General features: G+C 35.4%; 1 protein-coding gene across 1 annotated transcript in view; it reads left to right on the top strand.

Annotated features, from left to right (window-relative positions):
- The window catches only part of LOC105438843, an 86,535-nt gene extending 67,618 nt beyond the window's left edge, over positions 1-18,917 (top strand). Inside the window, exons 15-18 of the mRNA XM_030981722.1 lie at positions 7,583-7,774; positions 11,905-12,436; positions 16,458-16,491; positions 17,281-18,917. Of these exons, the coding sequence (XP_030837582.1) occupies positions 7,583-7,774; positions 11,905-12,436; positions 16,458-16,491; positions 17,281-17,374 (852 nt within the window). The 3' untranslated portion in view covers positions 17,375-18,917. The remainder of the gene's footprint in view (positions 1-7,582; positions 7,775-11,904; positions 12,437-16,457; positions 16,492-17,280) is intronic.
- Positions 18,918-22,245: the final 3,328 nt, after the last annotated feature.

The raw sequence follows: 22,245 nt of genomic DNA, 5'->3' as shown, positions 1-22,245 counted from the left end.
AAACCAAAAAGTCATTTGGCGGACGGTATCTGAATTTCAAAGAAAAAAATCACATTTCTAGAAAGTGGAGTTTCTGGCCTTTCATATGACACCTCAATCAGCAAAATTAGCAAGGAATGACAACGTTCTGTTTGTTTGAAGTAGTGCTTTACATTTCCATAATTTTTTCAAACAAATCCGTTTCACTGCCGTATACAGAGCAACAAGCAAAATTGTCAAAAGACTTAACTCCGTTTCCTTGACAATCAGCCATGCATGAAGTCTTTCGTCTACGGCTGATTGTCAACGAAACGGAGTTAAGTCTTTTGTTAATTCTGTTTGTTGCTACGGCAGGCAGCAAGTGAAAATGAATTTGTTTAATAAAATTATGGAAATGCAAGCACTACTTTTAAAGGGATAGTTGAGTTTTGTTTACAGACCGCAAATGCCTTCAAAGTGCATGGTTATTGCTCTTATTCTTATCTATGACATTTCTAGTGCCCTTTTGGAACCTAAAATTGCTATGAAGGTAATTTTAGACCGCAAATGTGTTAAATTTAGCCAATACGAACATACCAATTCAGCTCTACTTTTAAAAAAACATGGCGACCGTTAATTAATTATTTAATTAAAAATAACAATACATGGGCAGGTTGGTTGTGCGTAATATAAGCAACAAGAAAATGACAACAAAAAAGCCAACATCGGCATTTGCTGAAATACGACGTAAAAGGCGTTATTTCATTTTTTTCAACGGTTGTTTCAAATTTGTCAAAATATCTAATATTTGTGGTGGTACACAAGTATTAGAAATCGTTATATTTCAGCCGTCTCTGAACCGATTTTGATCAAACAAAGATGTTTTTGTCATTTAAATATTATGTTCTTTCAAATTTTACACTCAGTGTTTCATTATCTCACAAAAAAATTATTTTGTGTAGGGCCCTCTGCAACAGAACTTAACTATCCCTTTAACAAACAGAACTTTGTTATTCCTAGCTCAGTTTTCATGACTGAGGTGTCATATGATGAAAGGGCAGAAACTCAACTTTCTAAAATTGTGATTCTCTCTTTGAAATTCAGATACCGTCCGCCAAATTACTTTTTGGTTTTTGGCTCTCTTCAAATTGATTTTAATCACTCATGTGTGATATATGCATCATATGAGTTGCATCAAATGAAAGAAGAGGATCTAAGCTTTACAAATTGTGTCATTTATCAATTATAATTGTGATTAAGTTATGATAAATCATCAATGAATCTCGGGTCCATTTTTTCTGAAACGCACTGTATAACAACGTTGTTAATATTATAGTAATAATGTCTGCTATGAGAGACCCAGTTGTTTTATACGCTCAAGGGGAAGTTACATCATGCTATCGCCCAGAGGCATGCCGAGAGGTGATAGCACGATGTAACTTCCCCGAGAGCCTATAAAAACAACTATGCCTCGAATATTAAAGCAGTCATTATAACTTTTATATACCGAAAAGGGTACTCATAGAATACATGTGTGACTTACCAATCATAGTAATCAAGTTTGTTTACGCTATTTAGACCCAGTCTTAATAGGGTGTCTGATCGCGCACAACTCGAGTTTGTGTGCTAAAATCCTTCCCATTGAAATTGCACGCATATATGCAGTCTAGATCTACGTGCATTAACAAAATTATTTCGAAATCAAGATGCAAACCTTTATTGCTTGTCGGATCTCCGGGGGGGGGGGGGGTACTCAGATTATAGTCGGACGGGGGTGTGCGGCTGAGATCTCTGAACCCATACCCACATCCAAGGATCCTTTTGCTGTAAGGTACCCATGTCTAAGGATTTTTTGTGAAAAATGGACCCATGTCTATAAGGATTTCAAACTTTAAATATTACATTTTTTAAGCTGTATTATATACCTCACTTAAGAAATCCAGCCATCTGATTGGTCGAATTGCATTCATAAACTTCAACTGTTCCTGTAAAATTCTTGGTAACCATGCATAAAACATTTCAATATTTTTAATAACCATGGTTATTAAAAACAGTTGGTCAGCCTCCATGGTTACCCATAGGTTTACATGTTAAAAAATGGTTTGAGCGATGGAGGATGCCGTATGTGTGCGAAGGATTGGTCGGTAATTTCAATACAATTGAATCTCGATCGATCTTACCGACAATTTTATCTTGCATTGTTGACATGAAGACAAAAATAAACTTCCAAAAACAAAAAAACAACATCTGCCGATAGATCTTGATCTAAGTTCGTGCCAATATGCATTGCAAAAGTAAAAGAAGAGTCCGTATATGGAGCTTTTGCGAAGCATTCATCACACGCGAAGCCGGTTTCAATCCATTTTAATGTATATATTGGAGAAAACTGCCAAGCATGTTAACGGCGGGCCATAGCCGAGTGGTCTAAGTGTTGGTTTTCGATACACCTCTTGTTGTACGCAAGGGTTCGAATCCCGTCTTCGACAAAATGATAAATATTTTTGATTTTTCATTTTTTAGTCTATATTTTTCGGCATATAAAAGTATTAATGACTGCTTTAATATTCGAGAAATAGTTGTTTTATTACGCTCTCGGGAAGGTTAGAATTGGGCTATTCCCCTCGGCAAGCCTCGGGGAATAGCACAATTCTAACCTTCCCTTGAGCGTAATAAAACAACTATTTCTCTCAAAGCAGTCATTAATACTATAATAATACACTCCAGCAAAGCATATAGAGAGTCAACGCTAATGCATATTGACCTCTAGCACTGCACTACCTGTTAATAGGCAGCATTTAAATACATGAATAGTCAATACACTCATAACACACAGATGCACACAATCATGCCGATGCGGCTGATCGGCAAGTTTGACAGTGGACTCACAATTTGATTTTTTAAATTCTTTCTAACATCGGAAAGTTGAAAAAATGTATTTTACTGCTGTTTAGGTGTCATCAATCGTCACTAAAGTACCGATTTGGAGTGAAATTGGTTGAGTTTTGTACGGTGGTGTTTGAAATGTTGAGAATCAATAGCACAGCTTTTACTACACAGCCAGGATAGTAATGCACCTATGTGTGTAATAATACAATGGCCAATCATTTTGAAGTTTCTCGATAAAATTCTTTATTAGTTAACTGTATCATACTACATGTAGTTTACGAGTAGTTTACACACATAAAGATGAAAACACCATGCAACATAATTATACTGTGCTAGCACCTCTAGCATCTGTTTTAATTGAAGGACTTTTCCTTTTTTAATTAACGTACCCGTAGCATCGGTTATATAGCTCCCTGCTTGAGCCCCGCTGCTCCCCGGCGCGGCTGCTGGGCAGAGGGTACGCAGGGTATAGTATAGCTGCCGATCATATCATTTTCAGCGCGCAAAGCGCTACAAGTTCCCGGGGGTACTGCCCCTATACGGGCGGATACCATACCTAGCGCACATTATGCCATATGAGTACCCGGTATAGGGCACATTGGGTCCTGATATATGTGGTACCCCGGGGTCTAGTTGACTTTACGAGCTACCTACACCCCATGCGTACACCTCGTACACTGGAAATGCAATCACCGAAGGATTCCCCAATATTGTTTAGGCCCCGGATTTATTTAGAGATGGGAGAGATTTAGGCATTTACAATGTAGGCTCAAGTATTTAGGAGCAAATCCCAAATCCCAAAATTCCAAAATGAGGGAAGAGGGGAAAGGAATAAAGGAAAAAAGGGACCCATGTCTAAGGATTTTTTAAATGAAAAGGGGACCCATGTCTAAGGATCTTTCCTGAAAAATTCCACAAGGAAAAATCTAACACGTAAACCAATGGGTATCGCAGCAACATTTATTATTTTCATGGTAACCAGAATTTCGAGAGATCTCACTCTGTAGCATGGTAATTTTAATAGTACCAAGAACCTAGTTATTAAGATTTGTCGCTGTGTACAGTGGGTTTGAAAGTATTCAGTGAGTGTGTTAATGAATTAAAGGAGAATTGTATTCCCAAAGGACTTGCAGGCAGGGTAATGCTATAACAAATTGAAATTTCGGATCTGGAGCAAATTGTGTGATCGCTGAAATATCTGCGGTTTTAATACGAATGGCTCCACAGTTGCATACATGCCAACTGTTCAGATTAAAGAGGAACATTCCTCTTTTTGGGAGAAGATAATTATCATTTTAATGCAGGTGTTCCTCTTCCTGTACAAATTTGTCTGTAGTATTGAATAGTAGAGTTAGGATTGTTCCTCTTTTTTTTGAAAATAGCATAATTTGTACAGATTTCTGATTTTCAAATGTTGGTATGTACATGTATGCAGTTGTGGACCGTGAGGGAATTTTGTCCCGGCCATGTTTTCTCAGATCAGGGGTCTGAAGATTGGGTTTTCGCCCTCACCTCATCCGGATTAAGGTCACAGAGTGGCCTCGGGGGAGTCTAAACATGTGCATCGTGTACAATTTGCCTTGTGAAATTCCAATAATTGGTGCATGATACATACAGGTATATGACTAAAATCACTGTTTTAATTACAGGTCGCTGACCTGGACGGATTTTATCAATTTGGGCCTTCATCACACTATAGCATGAAATTATTTTGTAAGAAAAATATAATTTCAGGAGCCTTGCTTGATTTTACATGCAGGGAGGTACACCTGGAGGGAAGTGATGGAGCCCGGTTGGGAACACTCTTGCTGGAATCGTTGATCAGAGTTGGAAATGGGTGGTGCACCCGGGTTACATAAAATTTTCCCCGTTTGATCGGGCGGCATAATTCTGATGGCTGAACGCTTGGATATCGGGTTATGTATGGGATACAAATTTCCTCATTTTCCAGTATTGATTTCAGCACTATAGTTCTGTAATCGGTTGGAATTGTTGATGAGAGCTGGGAATGTGTGGTGCATCCGGGTTACATAAAAATCTTCCCCATCTAACCGGGCATTCCTGACGGCTAGCAAGGGGTGCTCGTGGCAATGCAGAGGGGACATTCGTTTACGAGATGGGGGTTATAGCCGTGGTTTAACCCTTCTCTGGCTACATGATTGGATTTTACATATTTTGATTTTAAGGTTTATGTATGGGGTGCAGATTACATTTATTCACATGATTCCTCATTTTTCAGCTTAGATTCCAGCACTAGTTTTGTAATTGGGTTGGATACTCAAATCTGTGTGAAATGCAATTATAATATTGGCGTGAATTCATGTACCGCCATGGTAAAATGATACATGTAGAAATGACAGAATCCAATGTTAAATAAAAGCCACAAAAAAATGAATTTTTAAGAAAGTTAACAGTAATCTGAATCACTTCCTGTAATAGTATTTTGATGGAAGAGAGCAATTTAAAACGTGTTTCGGACGTTACATCTTCCATAACAAATTTAGACGCTCATTTAAATTAATGAGATTGTATATGGTTTGAATACACTTACCGGTATTAGTTATCGTATTAAAAGAACATATTATTAGGTTATACCGGTAGTAGTGCTTATATTAGAAATATACTCAAAAATTTAAAAAGTTGTCTCATTTTCCGTAAACACTTTTGTTACGTCCGAAACAATTTTCATTTTGAAGTAACAGAAAATATATGAACTACAGGATCTATCATAACATGTTTTGAACATCTCAAGGCTCTGTATCACGAGCGACACTTCCTGGTTTGCACTACCTTCACCCCATGACGTCATCAAATGGGGCTTCAATGTTCTCGCGAAACTTGCGATCAAACATGGTTTAGAATACGATTTTCAAAGCAGCCGTACTCCTAAACGCAACCTTCTAAAGTGATGAACTACCGGTAAACACTGTTGCGTTTTTCATGCACTATAAGCTTGAAAAGGATGTATATTTATTTTTGTTCTGTATTCCCCTTTAAAAGCACTTTCTGGTATGCTGTTAACATGTTTCGGACGTTACATTATACTGTTAACAGACAATTTTGAAATGAGGGGGCAAAGATTGATGTAAGAAGAGCACTATATAGTACACACAAGCAGTGCAGTGCTAGTGCAGTGCAGTCTAACAGCAACATTTCTTTACAGATTTCTTTCAAAATTTGTATGGAGGTGTATTTTGGTAAAATCTATGCACCTATAGTTTTTGGTAATGCTGCCACCAGTGTCCCATGTTTTATAGGGTCAAAGGTCATTTGTCCCTTTTGTTTTTGTCTCGCCTGCGTAGCAAAAAGCGAGACATAGGCGCCGCTTTTCCGGTGACGGCGACGGCGGCGGTGACGGCGGCGGTGACGGCGTTGACGACGTCAACATCAAAAACTTAACCTAAGGTTAAGTTTTTGAATTTTTGATATAATTTTTAAAGTATAAGTTCTTAGTCAATGAAACTTTGACTATAGGGTAATCAAGTATCCCCAATCATGTGAGTAGAATTTCAAATCACAAAGTCAAGGTCAAAGGTCATTTCAGGTCAACAGACTTGGACTATGTTGTAGCATCATCATCGAAAACTTATTAAACCTAAGGTTAAGTTTTTGAATTTTTGATATAATTTTGAAAGTATAAGTTCGTAGTCAATGGAACTTGGACTATAGGGTTATCAAGTCTCCCAAATCATGTGAGTAGAATTTCACGTCACTAAGTTAAGGTCAAAGGTCATTTAAGGTCAACAAACTTAGACTTTGTTGTGGCATCAACATCAAGATTTTCAAAATGCTTCTTCGTTATTTTTCAACCGATTTTGATTCTGATTGTGATCTGATCTATGCTAATTTATGCAAATTTATTCGAAATCACAAAAAAGGCTTCTTCTCCTTCATATCTCGACCGATTTTGACTTGGTTTGCTTTATATCGTAGAGCTTACTTTGGTACACTAAACTTCTACACAGAATATCGAAATTGTTCTCCATTAATTAATTAATTATGGTAATTTATGCAAATTTATTCCAAAAATTAACAAAAATTGCTTCTTTTCCCTCATTTCTTGACTGATTTTGATTTGGTTTGCCTTATCTGGTAGAGCTAAATTTGGAACACTAAACTTCTACACAGAATTGTGAGATTTTGCTCCATTGATTATTTATGGTACTTTATGCAAATGAAATGAAATTATGTCCCTTCCAGGGCATCAAATTTTTATTTTTTGACCAGTTCAAAAGTGTACCACATAAAATTTACGATATTTGTTGTTGCGAGATGCGGATGAGCACTACGTCATTGACGTTCTGGTTTATCATATTGAATTGCGTTATGCAGGCGAGACCGCCGAGAGCGTTTCCCTTGTTTTTACTCTCATGCACATTTCTTTATAGGAATTCTTTCAGATTTTGTATAGAGGTGTATCTTGGTTTAATCTACACATTTTTAGTGTTTGGTGATGCTGCCACCTATGTTTGTCTGTTATAGGGTCAAAGGTCATATTTTGATGGGTATAGAAATCAACTGAAACATATACAAATTAAAAACATCAGAACTTATAATTCCCTCTCTACAGATCTGTCTTCCTCACCTTTGCGGCTTTTTGTGTTGTTTTTCCCCTGCAGATTATACTAGAATTTTGCAACATAATTCTTGTGAATTCATTATCAATGATGCATACATGATAATGTGATATTGTTTAGCGGTATGTACATGACTGATGCCAATCAATCTATTCCAACAGATCGAAATAGTCAACCTGGATTTCAGTTCGAGTATAGGCAAGCTATTCAAGGAACCAAGTCCTTTGGCATCCAGGCAGCTAGCCAAGATTCTCTGCTGTCTACCCTGCCTTACAAAATTAACGATCAAAGAGGATGAACATTTACATGGTGATTTCTTCACTGAACTATCTTCCTTGGCTGCATCCTCACAGGTAATGAAAAAAGTCAGTGCTCAGGCAGTAGAGACTTGCATGAATGTAGAAGCAATTTTGCCGCTCTTCATCATTTTTCATTAGTTAGTATATCTAGCAAAGGAAAGGATTTTGTGTAGGAGTTTTGAAAGCCAGACTCGTCCGTTTATAGATTTAAAAAACAACCAGTACAAAATCGGGCAAGAAATAAAGGAGAAGAAATGTTGGGTCTATTAATCAATTTTTTATTATTTTTATTAAAGGGGAAGTCCACCCTGAAATTAAGTTAGTTTTAATAGGAGTAGAAAAATGAGAGAAACAAGTCAGTGAAAGTTTGAGCAAATTCTGATTAAAAATAAGGAAGTTAGGATTTTTTAAGTTGTGATCAATCAAACACAAAAAACTCTATGACGTAAAATACGAGCTCAACTTCCATTTGCTTAGTACTAAAAAATTCTAAAATTTTCATTTTCCCTCAAGAAAAATTTCAACCATACATGCACCCTAAATATAATAATTGCAAATATGTTTCTATACTCCCCCTGCAAGGAACAAATATATATTCCGTCATCAATAACGAAGAAAACATGATTTTATGGAATATTATGCACAAAGCAAATGAAGGAGAGCTCGTATAATACGTCACAGAGTTGCCAATTTGTATTTGATTGATCACAACTTCAATAATTCATAACTTTCTTATTTTCATTCACAATTTGCTCAAACTTTCACTCACCTGATTTTCTTATTATTCTGCCTCTATCGAAACAAACTTATTTTGGGGGTGGACTTTCCCTTTAAGTAAGTATACTTCAGGAATTATAGAATATGAAATTACATAAGCATGAGAACTTAGCATACTTCATGAATTCAATATAATGTATATAAAAATTAGAATCCCCCAACTAGTCCTATCCTTTTTTCATTTTTATCATGACCTTGAGTCAAATCATTGGTTTCACCATGTGGTATGAGTTAGCTTTGAGAGTAGAGGTTGAGAGAGAGAGAGAGAGAACGAGTGACATGAATTTTTGTTGGCAAAACCGTTACGCTAATGAATAGTGTTGGTTAAAACAAAGTAGAACAAATAAAAGCCTGAGGTGCTTGCCTTTTTGTCTTGCCTGCGTAGCAAAAAGCAAGACATAGGCGCCGCTTTTCCGGTGACGGCGGCGGCGACGGCGACGGCGACGGCGTCAACATCAAAAACTTAACCTAAGGTTAAGTTTTTGAATTTTTGATATAATTTTAAAAGTATAAGTTCTTAGTCAATGAAACTTTGACTATAGGGTAATCAAGTATCCCCAATCATGTGAGTAGAATTTCAGATCACAAAGTCAAGGTCAAAGGTCATTTCAGGTCAACAGACTTGGACTATGTTGTAGCATCATCATCGAAAACTTAACCTAAGGTTAAGTTTTTGAATTTTTGATATAATTTTGAAAGTATAAGTTCTTAGTCAATGAAACTTGGACTATAGGGTTATCAAGTCTCCCCAATTATGTGAGTAGAATTTCAGGTCACTAAGTTAAGGTCAATAAACTTAGACTTTGTTGTGGCATCAACATCAAGATTTTCAAAATGCTTCTTCTTCGTTATTTTTCAACCGATTTTGATTCTGATTGTTTCATATGATAGGGCTAGGAGGGGGATTTAAAACTTCTACACACTATCGTGAAATTCATTATCTATGCTAATTTATGCAAATTTATTCGAAATCACAAAAAAGGCTTCTTCTCCTTCATTTCTCGACCGATTTTGATTTGGTTTGCATTATCTGGTTGAGCTAACTTTGGTACACTAAACTTCTACACAGAATTTTGAAATTGTTCTCCATTAATTAATTATGGTAATTTATGCAAATTTATTCCAAAAATAACAAAAGTTGCTTCTTCTCCCTCATTTCTTGACCGATTTTGATTTGGTTTGCCTTATCTGGTAGAGCTAAATTTGGAACACTAAACTTCTACACAGAATTTTGAGATTTTGCTCCATTGATTATTTATGGTACTTTATGCAAATGAAATGAAATTATGTCCCTTCCAGGGCATCAAATTTTTATTTTTTGACCAGTTCAAAAGTGTACCACATAAAACTTACGATATTTGTTGTTGCAAGATGCGGATGAGCGCTGCGTCATTGACGTTCTGGTTTATCATATTGAATTGCGTTATGCAGGCGAGACCGCCAAGAGCGTTTCCCTTGTTTGTTTTTATGGCTCCCCCACCGAAGGTGGTGATGCATAGAGGTATATAGTTACGCTTTGGGCTTGTCCGTCGGTCCTGCTTGAGAAAAATTACTTGCATTTAAACCAAACTTGGATGGAGTATGAGAATGCAAGGATGAAGTGATTATATTTTTGGTGAAGAGGTCATAGGTCACAGGGTCGTAATTTTTTTTCTCTCAAAAGACCAGAAAATATCTTGTCACTGCGATTACCTGAAAAGCATTAATTAATTGAAACCAAACTTGGATGAAGTATGTATGAGCATGGAAGAATGGATAGATTAGATTTCGACAGTAAGTGGGCAAAGGTGACTCTTAAGGTCAGAAACAGACAGAAAGTCATACATTTTTTGCTAGAAAATATCTTGTTTCAGCGTTAAGTACAGGTATGAGCATACTATGAACTGACTAGATTCGGGGTGCAAGAGGTCATAAGGGTGAAAGATCATAGGATCTTAAAAGTGTTAAAAATCCCCAAAATATCTTATTACTGTGATGATTTAACAAAAATTAAACCCATGTCTACCAAACTGGCTCATGCATGTTTTATGGGGGGGGGGGGGGGGGGGGGGGGGGGGGGGGGGGGCTACACCATGAGGACAGAATATAATTTCGGGAAAACTGTGTTGTAACATTAACAAACAAAAAATCCTTCATCTACCTCCTTGCATTTCTGCTGTTCATTTTTATATATCTAATAAAATTGTAATAGTATTGTTTACAAACTCTACATGTACACTTGTATCCTTCTTCATAGACGTACATTTTTAACAAAAAAATAGGGGTTTCAAAGAAAAAAATGTGTATTCAAAGGGAAATGGATGAGGTCGGCCGATCTCCACGTTACCAATCCCTTCTCTCAATTCCCCTCATTTTTACAGCTAATAATTTTTCATTTCCTTTGTTCTCTCCCAAGACGAAAATCCAATTGAATCCCCATTGAATGTCCCCATTGAATCCAATTTGGAGTAAATGGAAAGTGAAACAATGGGTACCCATTGAAACCAATGGGGACCAATTGCCAATTGGTTCCAATGGGGACCAATTGGTTTCAATGGGTACCCATTGTTTCACTTTCCATTTACTCCAAATTGGGGACCAATTGCCAATTGGTTCCAATGGGTACCCACTGTTTCACTTTCCATTTACTCCAAATTGCCAATAGGTATTGAATTGGGATTCAATGGGGGCATTCAATGGGGATTCAATTGGTAAATCGATCCAGTTAGAAGAACCAGTAATAAATTATTGATACTTCATAATCGATATTGGCAACTAATTAAGTATATTCCAATCTCATTTGCATTAACTTCATCACAAATATCATCTGAAGTGAATTCAAGAGTTTCATTTACAGTGACATTGGCTCGGACAAATATATATACTAAATATGTATATTGTTTCTTGGTTAGTAATCATATAATCAATATATAAATCAATATATCTATTGCTAAAACGTGAATGTAATTGTCACATGATCAGACAAAATAATCTATTGGTTAATAATTGCTGAAGGAATAAAGAAATCACAAAATTGATGTGCATTGTCATAATTTGCTTAACAAATCATGATAAATTTATTTTTCTGTGACACGTGTAAAGTGATAATGAATATTCATGAGATGCCTAGATTTGTTGGTTTCAATTGGCCAATTGGTTTCAATGGGACCAATTGAAGTCCAAATTAAGGCCAATTGGTCCAATTGAAACCAATTGGGGACCCATTAAAGTCTAATGGGGCCTAGGCCAATGGGGCCAATGGGGCCAATCTGGACCAATTGAAAACATCTGAGGTCCCATTGAAACCTGTTAAAACCTATTGAGACCAATTGAAACCAATTGAAACCAATTGAAATTTCAATTGGTGTTCAATTGGTTTCAATTGGATTTTCGTCTTGGGGCAAATCTTCGTATTGTTGTCATGTCAGAATCCTTACTTCGGGAAAAAGAATTCAAAGAAAGGGATCAGGATGCTACAGATGTGGTCAGAAAGAAAACAACAACAGCAACGTCAAAAACAACAACAGCAACGTCAAAAACGACAACAAATGAGGATGGCAAGAAACTATTATGGACGACAAACGTTGTCAAAATTGAAATGTTATCAACGACAACTACAGTGTTCGTTAAGAAGACGTTATCTACAGCACCTCTACCAGTGGGAAAGGCCAATGACTAGTACACACCCAGAGTCAAACTTCGCTCACCTAATTCACCTGCTGGAATCAGCACAACCTTCTGGACAGTTCCAGAGTGATCCTCACAGACGTATTCAATCAGAGCCTCAACAGGTGCAGGAATTGCCAAGAGAAGGGAGACATTACTCATTACACGCAAGTCCGGGAGAATCATCCCGACACTCAGTAGGCCAAGGATCAGGATATTCATCTGGATTTTCGAATCTAATTGACATGCCTTCAACCAGTGGATCAAGATCTGCACAATGCAGAAAAGGCGCAGGTTTGTACATCAGAATCTCACATCTTTTTATTTGCCCTTATACAAGCTAATTAGGTTTGTACGGGACCTGGAAAACATGGAAAGTCATGGAATTTGGCTAATTCTTTTTCCAGGCCTTGAGTTATGGAAAATTGATGTTTTTATAAATGGGTCATGGAAACTCATGGAATTACAAAATTCTTTGAAATTGATGTGTTTTTATCGTCAGATGTATAAATAATAATTATTTCCGTCTCTTTGTTTCTGTGTTCTCATTTAGGAACGCATTTCTTATGACTTGATGGTTGTTCGCTAGCTCTGTGAACGAACGCGTTGTGTATAATGTAAACATGTACTGCATGTATTTGTGTGAGTGATCATGATCGCCTGAGAACTGCATTGATCCCTATGTGTATTATGTGCGTGGGGTTTGGCGGTGCGGCATGACTTGCATTTTCCGAGAACGTGTAGGACCTATTTCATTTTTAAAAATACCCCCCAAGTTAATCCAACAGGGAAAGTTTGGGTAATTATTTGTAGACAGAACAAAGCATTATTAACTTTTCCATATTTTTATGTATCAAAAAGAGACTTTTAATCATGCAAACAAAGATTTAGTCACTATCAGGTCAAGTTGACATTTTCCACAACACTGCACATTGTTGAGATCATTCCTTATTGAGTACCGGTACGCGTCCTTGTTTTGTTTTGCCAGGGAGAACAACTCCCTGGTTTTGCATCGCATGCATGCACTGTGTATTGCGGCACGTACGTACATGACATCGACGATACTGATGTTAGTTTCGGACTTAAATTGTGAGTTACTGTCAGTTTAATTCAAAATGCCGGGGAACTGCCATTTTCATGATGCCTGGGGGGTGTTTCACAAAGATCCTAAGTAGAACTTAACACTAAGTTGGACTTAAAAATTATGGACAGCCATTGGAGCCTTAAAATGAAATACATTAAAAAGCAGAAATTCAAGTATTTTAGACATTTTATAAATTCCACATCAAGAATATGAAATCTCCTTAATGATAGAAAATATGAATGATTTGAATAAACATTTTATGCCTTTCAAAAATATTTTTACCAAATATTTTCAAAGATGCTAATGGCTGTCCATAATTTTTAAGTCCAACTTAGAGTTAAGTTCTACTTAGGATCTTTGTGAAACACCCCCCTGGTTGGATTATCTGACATTAATAGCGAATGTATTTTGAAAGTAAGCTTCGATCCAGGAACAGCTGCCAGTGTAAGTTCAATGTATGCAACATGAGCGCTGAGCTCTACCTTTTGTACATCGATAATGATGATGGTTACAGTGTTTATCTTCTGCACATGCGCGCAAAATGTTTACTTTATGTGCCACATTTGACCCTGGGAAAGTCATGGAAAAACATGGAATTTTATTTGGCAAAAAGTGTATGAATGTACACTGTTATAGCCGCAAATGACCAATAAGATTATGGTTGACAATTAAAGTCGGATTATGTAATGTACATATTTTTCTTGAGTTAACGAAATGGGATGATCATTGTAGAGGTGTCATGGTCTATTGGATACGGCCATCGAACTGTGGATCACATAGTTTGTGGTTTGAGTCCCGTTGTGTCACTAATGTCCTTGAGCAAGGCATTTTATCTAAATTGCTCCCCTCCACCCAGGTGCTGAATTGGTATCCGGTAGGATGAGTAGGTCAATGTGATTGGATTAGCATGTGCACGCACATAAAAAGGCGACTAGGTGGAATGCATGCTTCCCAGGATAGTATTAGGCTATTTTCATAATGTAACCAAATTAAATACATTAGTCTTTGTGATGTGCCTCAATACAAATTATTTCATTTACCTGATATTAATAGTATTTCAATAGTCAGAAGGCAAATTGCATTTATAAAGTGTTGCTAGGTAGGTCAAGCCATAATGTTTGTCCTACCTGGCGACAACTAATTGTTTGCAGTTCAGATTTTGTCTATTGAAATACTATTATTCTTATTTGGTGAATGAAATAGTTTGTAATTGTATTGAGGCACTTACACAAAGACTTACGCTTTAAATTTGGTTACATTAATAAAATGGCCCATTGAATCCAGTACATTGGGTAATGGGAATACTGTAAGCTTTTTGGTCGTTTGTAGCTGGTACTTTATAATTAACAGTTATCATTATTATAATGTCCTTTTGCAAGACTTAAAGGGATACCGGTAGTTGACTTTTGTTGCAGAGGGCGCTACACACAATTTGTATGTGAAATAATGAAAAACTGAGTGTCAAATTTGAAAGAATATAAAATTTAAATGACAAAAGTATCTTTGATTCAAATCGGTTCAGAGACGGCTGAAATATCCATAAATATAACCATTTCTAATATTTGTGGTGCCCCACAAATATTTTGTAATTTTGAACCAGCCATTGAAAAACAAGATAGCGCCTTATACATTTTATTCCAGCCATTGCCAATATTGACTTTTTGTTGGCTTATCCGTGTTGGTTATAATATGCACAATTAAATGTATTTTTTATTGTTATTATTAATTAATTAATTGATTAACGGTCACCATATTTTTTTGAAAATGGAGCTGAATTGGTATGATCGATTCAATCTAAATTCACACATTTTGGGGTCTAAAATTCCCTTCATAGCAATTTTAGTTTCTAAAAGGGCACTAGAAATGTCATATATTAAGAATAAGAGCAATAATCATGCACTTTGAAGGCATTTGCAGTCTTAAACGGATGATTAAACAATGTTAAATCTGAGATACCTACGTGTTATCAGTGTCTGTGATATGGTGTAATTTTGAAGCCCTAAAAAAAAATTGCGCTTCAAAATGATCAAGAAGTGCCTCAAAAAAGTAAAAATCTGTGAGTGACCGGTTTTACCATACTTGTTTTCCCCAATAGACTGTAGTGTAAAATTTGTTAATCATTGTTCCAATCATAAATATCTTCATAATCAGATAAGCGTCGGCTTGTAAAAGTCATGGAGTTCCTGAGTGACCTAAAGGTTTATAATTATCATTGCAGCATGAGCTAAATCCAGGATTTTGTTTCAGAATCTGAGACAAAGATACCGGATCCCTTTAAACAAGAACTCAACTATCGCTTTAATTCTACGTTTACCACTCTCCACCCAGGTGTTAAATGGGTACTCGATAGGATACAAACGTGTGTGCTTGTAAAATGGCACCGACCGTGCAGGAATACTCCTCAGGGAGCGGAATGTGTGCTTTATCATGTGCGGATTATCTATTGAATCCAATGACCGGGGTAACAATAATTACAATGTAGAGCGCTTTAAAACATAGTATTAGGTGCTATAAGAATATGACTTTTATTATAATTATTTGAAGTTACATGTATATACCTTTGGCATGCATAATAATTTTTTCTTTTATATATCCCAGTCACTGGTTTCGATGTATGACATCTTACTATATAATTGATCTTGATTATTATAAATGTCAAGAAATAATGAAGATGCTGTTTATTTCATCACATTTAATTTTTAAAGAAAATGTTATGCCAAAATTATGGCAGTAAGTGTAGATCATAATCATGTATGTCTAGTGTGTTAAGATAAAAACTTGTACCTCGAGTAATGCTTTTTCCTTGCACAATATAACTATTTAGTAAGCAGATGTGTACTCTGTCAAATTATCATTACAAAAAATGTATTATTATTTAGTTTTAACCTATAACATTCACCACATAAAAAATAGGAATCATTAGATTTTTTCAAACATTGAAATGTACATGCAATCATATCATGGTCATAATTAAATAAAGTATAAGAAACCCCCAAAAGAAGTGATAACCTATCGGTGAATCTACAATTTTCTACGTGCATGTAAAAATAGCATTGTTGCTTGTACTATATATGCATCTCGTATTTAAAATACTTGTATTCGCATATAAGATTGATAAGTTTTTTCAAAGACAAATTTGTTTTCCATTTTTCAAAGTTTTACTATAATTCTGTTTTATATTCCTCATTTGAAGTTCTTTACAACTGGATATCCTCCTTTGTTTAATTGCAGCTCCAGTCGACAGTGAACAAATTCCTGAACATCGGTAAGTAACATAATATACAATTACCTTTTTTTTTCTTCTCTCTCTCTCTCTCTCTTCCTCTCTCACCCACTCTCTCGCTCTCCCCTTTATCTCTTCAACTGTTTCTATTGCTGTCTTCAACATTTCTTGTTCCTTTATAATCGTCTGCTTGTAGCTACATGTAGAAGTGAATTAACTGGCTATACTTTAAAGGTAAAGGCCAGTTTTGGAAATGCCCCCCTCTCAAAAAATGAAATGGAAGCTCTTATTACCAATCATGTGAAAGAATATGTTTTGACTAATATGTGATCATACAAATTTTGCCGAGAAACTGCCTACTAATTGATATATTTGTTAAATTATTATATCTATTTGGACCTGATAGATATAACGCACATGTCACGCACGTGTGGGGGTAGTCCCATTTACATCTTTCTGTGTACAGTGCTTGTAACTTTACCAAGACTGGGCCAAATTTCTTATCATTTTGATGATTCCAGAACCTTGCAGTACACACCAATACTTATATGCTAGATGATCAAACTTTTCTGATCGATTGCACAACGTTTCTTTCACAATGCAATCGCATGACCAGAACTGGTCTTTATCTTTAACGCAGAGTTAATGCCTCCATCTCCATCTGCCCCCTCTTTTTGTCTGTATCTCTCACAATCTCCCCATGCCCCCTCCCCTTCTCCCTCTCTCTCTCTCTCGCTCTCTCTCTTTGTATTTTTTTTTAATCTTTCCCTGTCTCTCTCTCTCTCTCTGCCTCTCTCTCTGCCTCTTTTTTTCTGTCTCTCTATTACATAGCAAACGCATTCACAGAAACGATGACGATGATGGTGGTGGCAAACGTCCTGGAAAACGACGAGCTAAGACAAATCGTCAACCTACCTCACCTTAGGATCCTTAGGATGAAATGCAATAGCATTATTGAATAAAATTCAGAGCGGGCTTTTGGCGGTTGCAAGAATATATCTTACAAACACTGATGGAATATTTAATTGAATTTTACTATTATTTCCTAATTTGATTTCTTGCCATTCTACCTCAAAACAACTGTTACATATATAAGCGCAATCCTAATTTACTATGCAAACACTTCCAAGTACTATGTTATCAATTATGCATTACAAGTCATCAGGTGTTTTTTTATATTTTTGGGTGTATATTTTGATGAATTCGCGGTTAGTCTAAAATTGTATAGTTCTCATGATATCTTGCTTTCTTGCTGCATTCATCCTAACAGTATTGCCTCATGGACCTTTGCATTTTTTGTAAATATCTTCTGTATATATTCATTGTTTATATTCTATGCCACTCTTTATTTGAAAATAGATGGATATATGTAAATAACATATTGACTGATTATGAAATATAATAGATTTAATGTTTGATGGGCCTATTGGCATTATATATATATTTTTTTGTTATTGCATGAAATCCTCTGGCAAGACAATTTTTATGTGCCTCTCTACACCCAGGTTTAGGAAATGTTTACCTGGTATAAAGAAATCTGAATGTCATATTTTCTTATAAGTTAGCGAGTCGTGGTAATGATAATTTTTTTACAGCGTTTAGAACCATAAACGCTTGGTATACATACTATAATATGATACTGTTTTACAGCTTATACATTAAAGCGCTTAGTAATATTTGTATCAAGCGCTCTGTACATGTTACTACACATGTATTATCGATATTTTCAATACCATTGTTACTGCTGATAAAAAATGCCTGTTCATTTCTAACTTAAAGATGAAACATTACATTCACCTATTCCAAACATTATTTAATTTTCCAAATTTTGTGTGTTTTGCATATACATGTATGTTGATGGTGGCAAGGTTTTATTGCCATTTGATAAGGTCTTGAGCATTTATTTTCAAGTGTATTAGTGTTCTTGGTACCTTGCAAATCATATATATATACAATTTCTTTGTGTACGGAGCATCATTATTTCTTGTATTTTAGTGTAATTTCTTGAACTCCGAGCAGAAATCTTGACTTTCTTCTAAATATGTATATACATACACACATGTATTGTGCAATTGCGAACGATAGCCAGATTATTATTGCAGCTTTTCACACGAGCAGTCTCTGTATTAGAGTCCAGAATAGGACATTCAAATTTGATTCGCGACTGCTCATTTGATGTCGAGTATCTCTCTTCTATTAAAAAACAAAATTAACTTCTAATTAATTTCTAAGAACATGTAGCATCAAGAATTTGTTTCTTCTTCTGTCAATCTAAATAGGATGGGCATATATATGTGCGCAACAAATTACTTGTGCGTATTCACTGAGCATTAAAAGATACAGACATGGGAAGTGTATTGCACATTACGTCATTACTTTGTTTTGAACAGTGGTTTTGCTGCTTTAATAATAATAATAATAATAATAATCTTTTAGTCCACTCCAAATTTTATTAAATCGAAAATGGAAATTCTTTTTGCCCAATTGATCGTGAGCTCGGTAGCCACTGAGCAGCGCCAGATCGACGTTACTCTATCCCCTTATTGTTGAACGCCAAACAAGGTAGCAGCAACTCCCGTCTTTTAACGTCTTTATATGTGAACAAGCTGTTAGTGTTGGTTGGAGCGTATTATATATTTACAGTCATCTTTATTTCAGTGGAAGAAAATCTAAAAAGTTAAATGGATAATATATCCTGGTCCTCTGTCACAAGAAGAGAAATATGCCTACTTCCTCCTCAACTGACCATAGGCAGGGTCAGGAATTGCTTATTTTAATAATTATATCAAGGAAGAAATGACAAATAAAGTGAGCTGTGATATGTATGAGTTGTTCAAACTAATGCACAAGTGAACTCTAAATGTTTTTTTGGACATATCAGAGGAGTGCATATAATTTGTTAAAGGGAAATCCAACCTATTAGCAATTTTATTTAAATTGAGTCCATCTTATATATGTCATGACAATGTTAAAAAAGATATCAAAATCTAAAAGCAATGGTTGATATCTTTTTTTCATTAATCTGTTATAGGAATTGGAATTTGAGTCTGTCCTATATGAAGAGCTTGAAGAATATGATGGAGGTATTATTATCTTTCAAAACAAGTTATAGACAGAATGAACTTTGTAACACTTTGCATTGAATAATTATGTTTGTTTGTATTGAGAACATTTATGAAATAAAATCACTCAGTGTCATTAAATCGATTTCAAACAATGCAAACCTGTTTCTGTTCTTACTGCATTTTTAAAAGGGCCAGGCCATAGGTATTTGGCCTCAATCTCTCGCTGTTGTACCGTGAATTGTTTCATGAAACCGTCAAATAAGTACAATTTCCTATGTGTTTCAAGCGGTTTCAATGGAATGTCGGCGAACCTGCCATTATAATAATTGTGACGGTTTAAATTTAAAACCTACTTCATGGTCGAACTTGTACTTTTGACGGTTTCGTTTAAACGCCACGGGTATCTTTTGTTGTAAGTAAAAGAATCAAATTTCCGTATATAACCCCCCCCCCCCCCCCCCCCCAAAAAAAAAAAAAAAAAAAAAAAAAAAAAAAAATAATAATAATAATAATAAATAAATAAATAAAAATAATGATAATAATAAATAAATAAAAATAAAAATAAATGAAAAGAAAAACAAATTATAATCAATAAGTTCAAAAATTAAAGCCCCCTAAAGTGTTGGGAGCCAAACAAATTCATGGCAAAATTTAGGTTTTCTGTGTACAGAAAACCTTAATTACGTATTCTTTTATCAATATTTGTCTTCTAACACATTTTTTTTTTGTGGCGGGAGGGGGAATCTTTGCAGAAGTGTGTCTTAAATGACATCCTCTTTTACATTATGATACACTTTAAGTCAAATTTATGCCGAATTTGGGACTCCCAACACTATAGAGGGGCTTTAATAAATAATAAATAGGCTTACACCTGTGACTAACAAAAATGAATAAAATTTTGAAGAAAAAAATGAAAGTAGGCTATAATGATCGACATTCTTCTTTGGAGAGTAATTATAATATAAAGAAAAAAATGATCTTAGTGTGATATATTAATCTCAAAGAATAAGTTAGTAGATTATGATAATGGCCTGTAAAAGCTCCATTCTATCACAGAATGTGCTTTCATACAAAATGCATTAGGGATCGAAAAAAGGTTGTAAGAAACTTTTTTGTGAAAACAAGTTATTGAATAGACCAGTTCACGGTTAGCACATTACTGCAATGACCCCGAATATCCACAGATCTTAAAAACATGAAGAGGTCCCACTTTTTACATTTTGAAATAATCACTCCTACAGCGATGGAGGTGCTATATAAATAGCCTTTGTTTCTCCTTTTCAAAGAATACTTCCACCTGTGTATCATGGATGGCACTGAATGTGCATGAATGAATAATGTTACATAACTTTCATGAACACGTATCCAGTATTTCGTCTCCGTGTATTTCAAAATTTGTTCTGCAATGACCTTTATCTGCTCATGCTCAGACTGCAACCGTAAACTGGCTTATACCAAAGCAACCAGCAGTATACTAAACATTTACCTAGTTTATGCCCTCAATCTCTCACCATCATGATGTTACTTTAAAAATTTAGACCTAAATATTGGGCCTCTATATAAGTATAGTAAAGTAGGTATAGCTGTAGGTTTTCACGATCAGCAAGTATTGATATAATAACGATGAGTTCTTCCAAGGCGTATATTTCAACTTACAATTCATAATCAATGGAAAAACGCTTAATATTATCAAAGTGATAAGTTTTTTAGTGCTCTTAGTAACGTCAACGCCTGTCGTGCGTAAAGAACATGTAAATGTAAGATATAAAAAGTATAATACAAATATGCTAACAATAATAACTTCTTGTCAAAATGTGATTACATATACATGTATACATATGATAGCGAACTTAATATTTCTATAATATATTATTATGAATTTAAAGTATTGTCCTAACTATATCTGTGGAAAAAGTGCAGCCGAGACCTCCATCATAAGAAATGCTTGACTAGGATGGCGGCCTCAAAAGAAAAATCTGAAGGTGAAATTTAAAATTCTCCCTCTCTTTCTCTTATTTCTCTCACTCTCTCTTTTATTTGATTGATTGATTGCCTGTCCCTCTCTACCTTGGTTTGGTTTGTTTTTACTTTTCAGTAAAAAATATTATATACAAACATAAACAAAATATTTATTTTAAAAAGAATACGACTGGATTGCTCAATTCGGAGGCTTTTATACAATCAGGACTCTAATCTTCTTAGAGGGCCAACAACTCTCTCGCTCTCCTCGCACTACCTCTTATATACACCCTCCTTTCTCTCTTCTAAACTCTTCTATTTTAGTCTATCTCTCTCTCCTCACACTACCTCTTATAATATACACCCTTTTCAAACTCCTATTTTCATCATTTTAGTCTTTCTCTCTTTCTGCATCTCTCTCTCCCTTAACACTATCACTATCATCTTTCTTTCAGTCTTATCTCATCCCTCTCCCCCATTCCCCTTTCCCTTTCTTATTTGTATATCTTTAACCATTTCATGCTTTTATGAATACTGGCCATGAAACCTTACTCTCAAATCAAGTAAACGATATTCTCTATTCAGAGAGGACCTAAAGCCGTCGGTCCTCTGGTTGCTTACTAACAAACAAGCATTTATGCTTTCTTAGCAGTCAGGTAAAATAACCACCATTAAACTATTCACTTTGCCATATTTACAATTTTATTAGAATAGTCATTACAAAGATATTATACACTATACAGCAATATATTTAAGAAATGAACAGAGAACT

This window comes from Strongylocentrotus purpuratus, unplaced genomic scaffold (genome assembly GCF_000002235.5).
Source record: "Strongylocentrotus purpuratus isolate Spur 01 unplaced genomic scaffold, Spur_5.0 spur5_scaffold_12, whole genome shotgun sequence".
Taxonomy (NCBI): Eukaryota; Metazoa; Echinodermata; class Echinoidea; order Camarodonta; family Strongylocentrotidae; genus Strongylocentrotus; species Strongylocentrotus purpuratus.
The sequence above is the reverse complement of the archived record's forward strand: the minus strand, read 5'-3'. Positions and strand labels throughout refer to the sequence as shown.